The sequence below is a fragment of the Gymnogyps californianus genome, chromosome 4, assembly GCF_018139145.2.
Source record: "Gymnogyps californianus isolate 813 chromosome 4, ASM1813914v2, whole genome shotgun sequence".
In the NCBI taxonomy this organism is placed as follows: domain Eukaryota; kingdom Metazoa; phylum Chordata; class Aves; order Accipitriformes; family Cathartidae; genus Gymnogyps; species Gymnogyps californianus.
Genome location: NC_059474.1, coordinates 34,170,425 through 34,183,029, shown reverse-complemented (window position 1 = coordinate 34,183,029; position 12,605 = coordinate 34,170,425). Strand labels below are relative to the sequence as shown.

Here is a 12,605-nt window from a genome sequence, read left to right as displayed (position 1 = left end):
ATCTGAAGGAAGGAAAGCATGTTGAGCAGTTAAAATATATTAAAACAACTAAGTTATTTTCCTCATCCTATCCTAATTAAAAGCTGGAGATTTGCCTCAAAACTTTTATTCAAGGATTGTCAGCATATTAAGTATTTTAATGAGACATTCACAGTTAAGATCTTGATCTTGTTTGAATTTGGATTATCGCACTATGCGGATGAAACCATGGAAAAATTTACCTCCTTTTTGTTAGGAGTTGGAAAGTATTTAAAAAAACCACATTACTAATTTAAAAGCATCATCTTCTCTCCACATAGTGCTCAGTTCCTGAAGTACAAAATTCTCTCAGTCCAAAAATTCTGCACCAGATGTCAGAATAGAAGCAGGCATCTTATTAACCAGTTCTGGGTACCAGGGAATGGTCAACTTTTCAGCAGTGAAAGGAGAACACATCCAGAATTCTAAACTTCTCAAAGTGTCACTAAAACATGCACTGCAGCTGGCAGTGATCACTCCTGTTAAAACTCGCATCTTATATTGTCCTGGTTTCGGCTGCAATAAAGTTAATTTTCTTCTTAGTAGCTGGTATAGTGCTGTGTTTTGGATTTAGGATGAGAATAATGCTGATAACACGCTGATGTTTTAGTTGTTGCTAAGCAGCGTGCATACTAAGTTAAGGACATTTCAGCTTTTCATACTGCCCTGCCAGCGGAGGCTGGGAGTGCACAAGAAGCTGGGAGGGGACACAGCAAGGACAGCTGACCCAAACGAGCCAAAGGGGTATTCCATACCATATGACATCATGCCCAGTATATAAACTGGAGGGAGTTGGCCAGGGGGCACTGCAACTCGGGGATTGGCTGGGCATCAGTCAGCAAATGGTGAGCAACTGTATTGTGCATCACTTGTTTTGTATATTCTATTATTATTATTATTTTCCCTTCCTTTTCTGTCCTATTAAACTGTCTTTATCCCAACCCACAGTTTTATTTTTTTCCCCCCCGATTCTCTCCCCCATCCCACTGGGGAGTTGGGGACTGAGCAAGCAGCTGCATGGTGCTTAATTGCCAGCGGGGGGTTAAACCACAACATATGTATAAAAAGCAGGGTACAGGCAAAAAAGAGTACACAGTGAAATCAACACAGGAAGGAATGAGGGGAAGAAAGGGAAAAAGGGGATGTGTCTCAGTCTCACTCACCTATTAAATAACTTAAGCTTTATCTAAAGTACCAGATTTGCTTGAGTTCATTAAAATCACAAAACAAATTTTTCAAGCTTAGTTCTACGTTTAGACTAATAAGCTTGGCAAAACATTTAAGCCTTTTATGTATTTAAAAAAAAAAACCAAAAAACCGAACTTAAGACTTTTTTCTATTTTTTTTTTTTTAGGTCAGAGTAAGAGACAAAGCCATAGAAAAGCTGGTAACAGATAACAAAAGAAGTTTTAGACTCCAAGCCCCTTAGTCTTCCCCCTTCCAACCAAATATTTATATAAACAGCTACACAAAAACATTTGTGGAACAAGTTAAGGCTACTATTCTCTAATTTATTTTCTCTATATGGTATTAGCTTAAATTTGCATTGGCAGACTATTGGTGTAAACATGACAAGTGACTGAAAGTCACATTTACAATATGTTTTCCCAGAAAGAGAACAGCAAAACTGGAAGGATCATCTACATAAAATCAGAACACCTGCTGTACAGAGTTACATGTAGTACTTTCCCTGTCAATACTGACACTTCAGAAGAGAAAGTTGTCAAACATCTCTATTTAAAGAAAAAAAAACTCTCGGCAAAGAAGATTCATTCAATGAAAAGACAGCTGGATACAGATAAGCAGGCCAAATTGGAACATTCACTCTAAGTAACAAATACTTTTGAAGCAGTTAACGGGGGGGGGGAATCAGCATGTATAAACCCCATTTGAGGCTAAAATAATATTTTGAAGTGTACCTTTGAAGGCAATCCATGTTCTTGGCTATTAATCCTACAAGGCCAGACCTCCCTGTCATTCAGAGCAGCTCTGTCACTTTTCCCTTTAGGGCTTGCTATAACAATGTCTCTAACCTGTTCCTGTGAAGCTGAATTCCCTAGTTTGTCCTCAATGTGGGGCCGAATGCTCAAACTAAAAGATACCTCCTTTATTGAATAGTTTAGTATGTTAGATTTTGAACACGTGCTCCAATTTAGCATGCGTTTTTAAGTTACAAACCTACCCACTTGCATCTTGTCAAATAATGAAAACTAATATCAAATTAAATCTACTAAAGAGCAAAGACATTTTTAATCATTCTTAGAATTTTCATAACAATAAGGCTCCATATAGCAATCAACCTTATAAGACTAGAAGTATTCATTCTGCATGTAATATATTCAAGCTGCACGTACAGAGAAATTAGATGCAAAATGAAGAGCCAAACATAAAAATAAAACTCATTTTGCAAAGATGAAGAAAAATGCAAGTTTACATGCATACTTCTTAAAAACTGTACTGGTCTTTTTCTGCCTTTTTCAATTTTTTTTTTAAAGTTAAAAGTACATCTGCCATGTCTATCATTTTATTTCTTTACTGGGATAGAAAGAGTTCTTACAAAGCTAAAAATAATTACAAAAACTTCTTAATGTTTTAACAGTTTTTTTACTTCCAAGCATGTAAATTCTCCTCATCTGTACAACATTCACTGCACTAACTGGCCAAAAGAGTACTAGCTCTCTACTGGTACTAGTACTCTAGTACTTTTCCTCATGTAAAACACAAGTTGTTATTACAATGCTTTTGTATCTACTACAAGAATTGTTTACCACATTAAATAAAAGCTTTTATAAACAGAAACTAAGATTGTCTGTGTATCTCAGAACTAGATTCAGAACACGTTTTCTAAAGGTGCTTATCTCTCCCAAAAAGGAGAGAAACTTCTGTGTTAGGTCAATGCTTCTATCATAACACTAGAAAGATGCTTGGGCAATGGCCCACTAATGATTCATTTCTAACCCTCTCCTCACCCAACACCAGCAAGTTTTCTCCACTAACAGAAACAAACTTATAGATGAAAAAATTGTACAGAAAACTATCCCTTCCTACATCAATCCAGTGCATGCTCTGCCAAAGTAAACATTTAACCCTTCATTCTACTTTGAAGAAAGACTAAAGGTTTTTTTAAAAACTAATCAAGATATATTGTTGTTGTGACAGAATCATTAATTTTTTCCCCATATAAGAAAAATTTTAAAATATCCACGCATGCATGAACACCTTGTGAACAGTGTTTGGGGATTTACTATTTTTTAACTGAACTGCAGATTATGATGCTATCATAACAATCACAACAAAAACAAAACAAACAAAGTCTTCATTTCTAGCACCTTAATTACTAAAAGGCAGCTTACCGTGGTATCTGAAGCCTCAGACTGCACATCAATGTTTAGCGATGTGCTCTCACCTACAGAACCAGATCCCACAGCTGAATCTATAGTCCGAACATCATCCTCCTCATTTTCTCTAGCCTGAAATATTTCATTGGCATGAATCAAAAGCTATATAAGGGGGCAGTAAAAATGAACTATGGAAGGTACTACATATGAAAACCAACACCCCCAGTAGCACCATCAAAACATCAATGGTCAACTCCTAAAAAAGCTTACAGTGCAGAAACAAATATATTATGTTCTCAAACTTACAAGCATCTTTTGCAAAAATTTCAGATAGGATTTCTCCTGCTCTTTAAGGTGATCTATAAGGTGTGATAAACGCTCAACATTGGCCGATCTTTCATTTTTCTCTACCAGATCATCCCGCATGGAGCTGGCCTTAGCAATATAGTCGCGAATTTGAACTAGTCTGCTCACAATCTGTAAAGACACTGAAGTTACTGAATGCATTCAGCTACAGCTTTAATGTATTTAATGCACAAGACATGGTGATAGCAACAGCAAAGCAGTATTAAAGGGGTGAAATACTAGTACTTTCAATCCTATAAGCACACTTCTGCAAGTGGTTAAAAGTCAACAGCTTTTATAAGGATAGATTTATGCATGCGTGAACTTGCAAGGCTGAAGCACAGGGCTTCTTGTCAACATAGGCTAAAACAGAATTGAGCTCATTAACATATGAAAATATTAAACTGTGAGAGTATTTTCTGGAACTGTATAAAAGAGAACCAACCTCTAAGATAAAAATTAATACTGCTTCTGTTACCAATAAGCAAATTTCTAAAGAACAATATATAATTAAGTTTGGTTTCACATTTTTCTCAAGTTGCCTTTTAGAACAGTGGGAAGATAAGTATTTCCAATAAAGATTTAACAGTTACACTTTTTGGAAATTTAGAAAGATGCACTGAAAAGTAACAAGGTAATTAAAACCTTTCTAAGAATCAATATTCCGTAAACTTCGTAGGCTATATAAATACCTGGCTACTATCCATAGCTGGTTCTCCCCTTCCATCTTCTTCTTGAGCAGAGACTTGACAATTTTGCAAGAAATCCTTGCTTAGAGCAGCTCCAAAGAACTCTTTACATTGCACTGATACCCCACTTTCCTTTTTTTGGGAACCTGAGGCAGGATCTTTGCTTTTGTTAGTGTTTATCTGCAGTGACAGGAAGTTGAATGGTTTTTTGTTTTCATTAAGTTGACGTTTGTTGTTAGCAGCCGTAGCCCTGCCTTGAGAATCACTTCCAATGCTTCTCTATAGCAAACAAAAAAAAGAACAATTGCTTTATTTTTTTCATCCAATATATTCTCAACACTGATTAGTTTCACTGCTTGGATTACCAGTTCTGCAGTATTATTAGACTGATTTTAAAGTTACCTTATTAGTCACTGACTAGCCAAAAGCTAGCTAAAGACAGTGCCGGTGATTTTTGCCATATAGTTTTCAGAAAGCAAGCCTACCCTCCCAGAACATCTGAAAAGCAAAGTTCTGCAGTTCCTCAGAGCTTAGTTCCTCATCCTTGGCTGTGGCCTCCACCTTTACTACAGTGAAAGGCATCCTACTTCTCCACGTACATTTGAGAGAATAACAATAATAAAAGAGCAACATATTCACTTGCAGAATATGGTATCTCACAACTTCAGCTTTTCTTTAGGACCTTCTGAACAGCAACTTGTTGCCGTAACATACATTTGGGGGGGAAGTTATGCCCAGTCTTTATATTCTAAGTCAAAGCAATGAACTGTATTTGAAAAAATCTTCACAATCCCAACAAGTTAACAAGAAATTTTGGCAAAGATTAACAAGCCTCTATTCTGAAACTGTTAGCACAAATTTATGCCTTGTTACCAAAGAATTAATCCCTCATACATTTCATTGTTTTGGACAAGGGAAGGATAAATGTGCCATATTCCCAAAGCAGTTATGGCTCAAGAATTCATGCCATACCTTTCTCTACACTCTACTGAGGAGCAGTTTTTAATGCTACTCTTCTGCTTAATCCAGAAGGATAACAATGTTCAGAATCATAAACTTGCACTTCAAGAACAGACTTTCAAAATAACGTAACAGATATTTTTAAGTGGTAGACAAGTATGATGAGTAAGAAATACTGATTTGAGGACACAGGAATTCATTAATGGTTCAGAGGAAGAAAGTGAAGACAGCTAGCATACTCTGAAGCATAGGAAAGCCATGGTCCTGAACTTTCCATAATTTTCTCAAGTTCAAAACCAGAATTTTGATTTGGCTCCCATGGTGCCTACAACCTTTTTTTTACCTTAATCGCTTATGAAAGCTTTCTTTATTCATCTGTCAAATCATTAAGAGATAGCTAAATAAATTTTGTAGTCACATTTATAGTGGGAGCTAGTATTCACACAAACCTGATCCAGATCACTGAAGTTTATTCTTTGTTTAAGCCTTTCTAGTTCAGCCTGCTCGGGAACAGACATCTGGGTCATGTATCGAGCATGAGGAAAACTATGGGGAGTTCTGGTCTTCCGTCGTCCCATTCCAGGTGAGGATTCTGGAGATATATCATTAGTAAGCCTCGTTTCGGCTTCCCCACCAAGTTTTTTCTTGTTTTTTTCTGAAGATCTATTTGCTTTCTTCTGTTGACTTCCCCAATCCTTAAGGGGAAGGAGAAGGAAGAAAAAAAGTCATATTTTTTTATCCACATAGATAAAAAGTAAATGTTTTAATTCAATGAAAGAGTTTACTTCCATTTTAGAAGTAAAAATAAAAAGTGATATCAAAATATGCACTAAGTTTTCTAGAGCAAATGTCACATTACAAAATGTAATTTCCTCTACTGCATAAATTAAAAATAGCTTGTCAGGAAATTTTAAACCCATTTCATCTTACGATGCATTAAATTAATTTCAAATGAAGCTAAAATTGTATTTTTGTTCTTTGCTGAAGACACTTCAGCAGTTTAGAACTTTTAAGATTAGAGTTTTCACTTTTGTGACATCTACAATGCTTTTGTGTCTAGCTACTTTATTCATCCAAAACAATTCCCATGAATACATCTACAGACTTCACCACCTCTGAATTACACTCATCGCTTGCTTACATCTACCTCAATTATTTTTATTGGCTTCGTGGATATTTACCTGTAAAGCTGTACTGACAAGGCTTAGGGTTTTGCATTGTTACCTGCCACTAACAGAATCTACCTGGTAATTTTAACATACAGCATAAAATGGCAACTGAAAGATAAGATTAATTATACCGTGTTGTTCAGCCGGTCATCGAGGCTCTCATTGCTCCAGCTAGGCAAGTCCTGATCATTCATGCCTTCTTCAAAGGGACCACCTCCTGTTGCCATGACAAGCAATCAGTAAAAAGAATCTAAAAGAAATAGTTGAAAGAAGTGTGCTGTATTAAAATCAGTTTATGTAGAATATTTTAAAGACTCATAATGTGAGATGACAACTACATATTCATTATAAAATGCAAACACAAGGCTGTTCAGGAAACTAAAACCCCTGTTTACTAAACCGTGTTACTAAAAATGTAAGAGTGAGAAGAACACAGATATTGGCATTAAAAATTAAACAAGTAGTAGTTGTGGGTTTGGGGGTTTTTTACCTCTTTTTTTTTTAATCCCTGCTCTTAGAAAGTAATTTTTTTTTTTTTTTTTTCTTTGAGGCTCTCAGTTTTCCTCACTTTAAAACACACTATACAGTGCTTCGAAAGACTGCTTTGTGATTCATAAAGCCTGCACTTTCAGGTCCAGGGTGATGTCTAGTTGATACAATAAGTGACTTTGGAGACCTAGTATGTCAAACTTTCACATTTATTTCAACAGTAAGATGTTGACAACAGAGCACTGAAGGGGATACTTGATACAATACACGGAAAACAGACATCAATAAAAAGATTTTTACTTTCTTTACTACAGGTTAAGTTATTGAAGCAGTGAATGCCATGCCACTTACATTATGTTTTCTAACAAACAAAATGATTTTGGTTTCCTAGAGCTTTCCTGCTCTCTAATAGTGTCATTCTGTGCAGTATAAAGCAATCTATATGTTAAAAATTTTCATTTTCACTTCTAGTTTAGACATTAGTAATAAAAAAGTTGTTAAAGCTGAAAGATCAGAAACAAAGTATTCCTTTATAGCAGTAAAATTAGATTAGCTTGTTCAAAAAGGTGAAGAATATAACTGTATATACTCTCAGGATGCAATAAAAACTGTGTAGCCTAAATGCTGCTAGCACAGTTCCACTGCACAAAGCTACAAACTGTTTCTTTGTAACAGCTATGAAGTTCTGTTACAGATGTAGAAGAAAAACAGTCTTGCAGAGAATTACTTTTTCCAGCTAGTTTTAACTGCTACGTTAGGACATGATCATAGCTTTATCTTTACCAAAATAAAACAAAAAAAGGACTATTTCTAAACATTTTACTGCAACCTATCTACTACTAGTTTTCACACCAAGATTTCACACAGTGCAGGTGAAGAAATCACCTAAAACTCAAGATTAAGAAGTATCTAAGAAGTTGGTTTGGTTTTTTTATATACTCAGTTCCAGAAAAAACACCCTATTAATCCTGAACTAAGTTTAAAAGCTGTGTACTAGGACACCTACCTTGCTTAGGTATAATATTCAATCAAAATCACACAGTGCAAGTGCCCTCTCAGTAGGTGCACTTGCACAAAGCAGTATTTTTATGCAAACACAGCCTATTACTATACCATTAAGGAAATGGGATCTACCAGGTATGCTCATTATACCGTAACCACATCTCCACTCGGCATTGTACCAACCTAAGTCACCCTAACACAGTTAGGAGTAATTCAGCTTCTGCATCTCACAGTCAGAATCATAACACAGGTACAATTAAGTGCCTGCTACTTTGAGAACTGGTAGATCTGTGCCCCCCTGTCCTTGCACATTCATTCATACTCCCTTCTTCGTCCCAACAGAAGTGTCCACTAGGCTGTGCAATCAGAGGGTACCATCTATAAACTAGTTAGCCAACAAACAAAACCAAAATTAAAAAAAAACAGGTGAGTTCTCTACCTGGATAAGCTCCCTGATCTGGCTAACCTTATGACTATATAAGAACTATCTGTAGGCTCAAGGAAGGCAAACAAAAGCCATGTCATCAGGCAGAGCAAAACCCAGACAGATCAACTGTAAAACCACACCTTTTGTGCAACTTTCACCCAGGTGAACTGTGAGATTTATTTAGAAAATAAGAACACAATGCCCTTTTACATTTTCTTTGTCTTCATGTAGAAGCACAAGCATCCTATGAAAAGTTCACAGGGAAGCTCAAGATAAATTTGACAAGCATTCAAAGCAAATGCATAGTTATCAGCTTAGCTTATTTTAGAAAACAGCTATGTTTTGTAAGAACTTTCTTCAGTTACAGATGAACTGTTCAGCTTTGTAGATGCACAAGACCCGATGTTTCAACTGGTGCTCTATCCTGACCTATGCCACTAAGCATAATGAGTTCATCTTGACAAGATTAGAGGCCATCTGGGTTTACAGTCCAATTCAGTAAGCCGTTTCCTCATCATCATGTTATATAATTCTAAAATCATACCAAAAGAAGTTTTTCGCTACCTTCCACTGTAAAAACAAGAAGTGACAGTATTCATCTTTACATAATACAAGTAACTATTCACATTTATTTCATTTTTATATGAACTATCTTTACTGTATGAGTCTCTCATTACCTCTGAAGTAAATTCACTGCCACAGATGGAATATTCTGAATAATATTCTCAAACAAGGACACTAGGCATACACCAATGCACCCTAATAAATACAGCTCAAAAATAACAATATCCTGATTACCTCCAGCAAGAGGATTTTAAAGTGTTCCAACAGAACTGTGCCCTTCCCAGAGAGCAAGTTTCTACAGATTCATATTATAGTCTTCAGTATTTCCAAATGAGTTATATTCAAGTGAGCTTAAGATCACAGAGCTACGCTGATATTTTATCTCTTCAACTCAACTAGAAAACACAGAGGTTCAGCCAGCTTTTTTCTTAGAGATGAAACTCTCCCATACGAAGCTGTGTTTTTCACCTCCCCGCACACACTTCACTAATTTGTATTTTTTCTTACTTTTCATTTTACCAGCTATTTCCAGAAGAAATCCTCTTACAGAAGCTTTGGTATCCTCCCATTATGCTATTTCTGCATCCAGCAGCCCATCACCAATCTCAGCTTCTTGCACATTATAGAATCTGTATAAAAGCTCTATTTGAGCACGTGCATACTGCCTTACAACATTTGCTAGGGACTTGAAAAAAAACCTTTCAAGTATATTTTCTACAGAAACGATAAGATAACATGTAAGACTGTAGTCAAAACATGTAAGACTGTAGTCAAAACATGTTTTGTACATGTAACAGCAACATGCAAATTGCTCAGAAGTATCCCTACAAAACACGTTAACAAACCAAAGACACATATTTTAAAAGGCTTTTTTTCTACAGTGGAGATGTTTTTGACTTTTTTTTCCTATAGCATTCATGTGAACTGCAAGAGCTATGAAGAGCACTTAATCCTGCACATAGAAACTTTTGAAAATTAAAAATTAAATGGAAAACAGAAAGTTGTAAAAAGCCATCACAGAGCCATAAAGATTGAAAATGGGATCAAACATTTCTTTAGGTTTTTAAGACATGCGCTCCTCACTGAGCATTAACTTAGCATTAACTCATTAAATGCCTACAGAGTATTGCCAACCATACAGTATCATCAAACAGGAGCAGACAACGAAGCAAGTCCTCTCTTGTTGCACCGGACAGCCCTCAGACGAGCGACGCGCTAGGAGAACTGCAAACTCAAACACCCGGACGAAGGGAGGTATGCCCAGCACTACCAACTTGCGGAATCGGGTCCGAGCCGCGCACCTCAGCCCTTCCCGGCGCCCCGCAGGCTGCCGTCCCGACCTGGTCCACTTCCACGGCGGGGCGCCGAGCCTAGGCCCGGCGGGTCTCGTCGCCGCCAACGGGGCCGGCAGATCGAGTGATCCCCCGGCGGCGGCAGCGGCTCTGCCGGCCGAGCTGCTGCGTGAGGCAGGCGAAGCGCTCGCCGGGCCGGGGGCGGTCAGGAGGCGCGCGGAAAGCCCGCTCCTTCACGGCGCCAAAACGCGGGGCACCGGGGGTGGGGGTGGTAGGCGGGCTCTGCTCAAAGCGCCTCAGGCAAAAGCACGGCCGTCGCCACAGCTCCGCCGGCGTCTCCTTGGAGAGCGAGTAACGCACCTTTCCCCGGGGCGCAGGGGAGCGACCCGACCAACCTGCTGGCACCCCAAGGCCTCCCTGGGCCTGCCGGTCCCAGGCCCCCCGCCAGCCCGGACCCCTCCTCCCCGCCACGCTAGGCAGCGAGCCTAATCCCCTCTCCTCGCCGGCCGGGTGCCCACCCACGCTGGCCCGCAGGGGCGCAAAGGCCGGGCCAGGCACCCCTGCCCCACCAGCGGCGGCCCCCGCCTCTCCCCGCGCTCCGCTGCCAGCGAGAGTAGGGGGGCAGCCCGCCGCGTGAGGGGGAGGAGAGGGCGGCTCACCCCGCGGCGGAGGGGAGGTCACCCAGGCCTGGCTTCTCCTCCACCGCCGTTCACTGCCCGCGGGGCCCGCGCTGCCCGGCCGAGCGTTTCGCCTTCCGGCAGCGGAGAAGAGCAGCGGTCCCGCTTCGCTCAACGCCTCGTAACAGCGCTCGCGGAGGGACTCACAGCCCGGCCTCAACGGCCGCCGCCGCCGCCATCTTGGCCGCCACTCCGCGAAGGGTGCGGGAGGCGGGCCCCAGCGGACGGATACACACCGTTACCTAGTAACCTTCGCCCAGCGATGCCCTTCCGCCCTGCGCAAGCGCCGCCCGCCCCGGGCCACGTGACGGCCGGACGGGGAGGGCGGCCCTTCCCGCGCTGCTGAGCGGCGGCTGGCAGGGGAGCCCTGCGCGCCGCTGGGGGCGACCGAAACTCCAAATCCCAGCGTGCAGCGCGCGAGGAGCGGATTCGCGCCCCTCCGACCCGGGGGGCAGGTGCCTCCTGGGACCGGTAGTTTTCCAGTCAGGGCACCGCCCAGCCCCGTGACAGGGCTAGCGCGTGTCCACCGCTGGCCTGCGGCGGGCTGCGAAGAGCCGGGCTCGCTTTGCTCGTAAAATAAAATACGGAAACGGTGATGAACTCTGTAAACGACTTCACCTGACTGGAAGACTAGTAAAACCAGTTCAAAACCCTGAGCGTGGACGAGGATCAGGTCCTGCCCTCATTTGGAGCAGTATCGCCTTACAGAGCCTGTTTCTGTCTGCGTTTGGTCTCCTGTAAGAAGTCACAGCTGAAAGTGCAGCTGTGAAAAGGTGGAAATCACTGCAGTCTGTTCTACCTTTTTTCCTTCTTTTTCCGCAATGCCGTTATTCGTGTTTTGCTACTTGCTTCAGGGCTTGGAGTTTACAGATCTAGGTTCTTTAAACTTTCCTTTGGAAAAAAAACATACAGGAAAAAATAGAGGATTTAGCATTTAAAAACATAGTTGTGGGTAAAAGTTGTGCTATGCTTTACTGTTATGCTCCCATCACCCAGTTGTTCCAGGCAGATAAACTTGGTATTTAGCAGAAGTCCTTGTTAGTCCTCAGGTGGCTGGACTTGCATAATATACTCAGGATTTTCTACTTCTGTTTCAGTAAAGCTGGTATCATTTGTATTTCTTTCATTTGAGGGGATTGTCCCTCGTCAGAATGGGAAAAATGAGTTACCATTTTCAGCATTTCCGTTACACTGAGTTTCTAAAGCAGAAGCATTAAACATTTACATAGGCCTCATAATTCATCCTGGGTGATAAACATTCTACTGGTACTACATGGAAATGTAGTTAACCCCCCATCTTTCCCATATTAGTACTTGTATTGCTCCACCAAAAATACACATTGCTGTATTTTGCTCCACCAAAAAATAAATGACACATGAATCCATCTTAATGACACATTAATCTATCTGTAAGTTAGAAAAGGAACTAAATGATTGGAAAACCTGTGAAATAAAAATGTTGCAATAAAAATATAATTGTTTTCTCTAGCAGATGCCCCCGTATCAAAGGAATAGTTCTGGACAATACATAGTGCGTGAAAGAGGTGAGCATAAGACTGCCTGTTATAACAGCATTTTTCTCCCATTTCTACCATGAGCTACATGACTGTATATCCATAACGGAAATCGCTTTAA

The 12,605-nt window shown here is 40.3% G+C and overlaps 1 protein-coding gene across 2 annotated transcripts in view; it reads right to left on the bottom strand.

The window, feature by feature from the left end:
* PCM1 (pericentriolar material 1) overlaps positions 1 to 11,020 on the bottom strand; it is a 44,885-nt gene extending 33,865 nt beyond the window's left edge. Inside the window, exons 1-6 of one of the 2 annotated variants that reach the window (XM_050895257.1) lie at positions 10,953 to 11,020; positions 6,651 to 6,769; positions 5,800 to 6,045; positions 4,394 to 4,669; positions 3,663 to 3,833; positions 3,372 to 3,488 (exon numbers count right to left, since the gene is read on the bottom strand). In XM_050895257.1, the coding sequence (XP_050751214.1) occupies positions 3,372 to 3,488; positions 3,663 to 3,833; positions 4,394 to 4,669; positions 5,800 to 6,045; positions 6,651 to 6,746 (906 nt within the window). In that variant the 5' untranslated portion in view covers positions 6,747 to 6,769; positions 10,953 to 11,020. The remainder of the gene's footprint in view (positions 1 to 3,371; positions 3,489 to 3,662; positions 3,834 to 4,393; positions 4,670 to 5,799; positions 6,046 to 6,650; positions 6,770 to 10,952) is intronic. The other variant, XM_050895258.1, reaches the window with a different exon arrangement.
* Between the last annotated feature and the right edge of the window lie 1,585 nt (positions 11,021 to 12,605).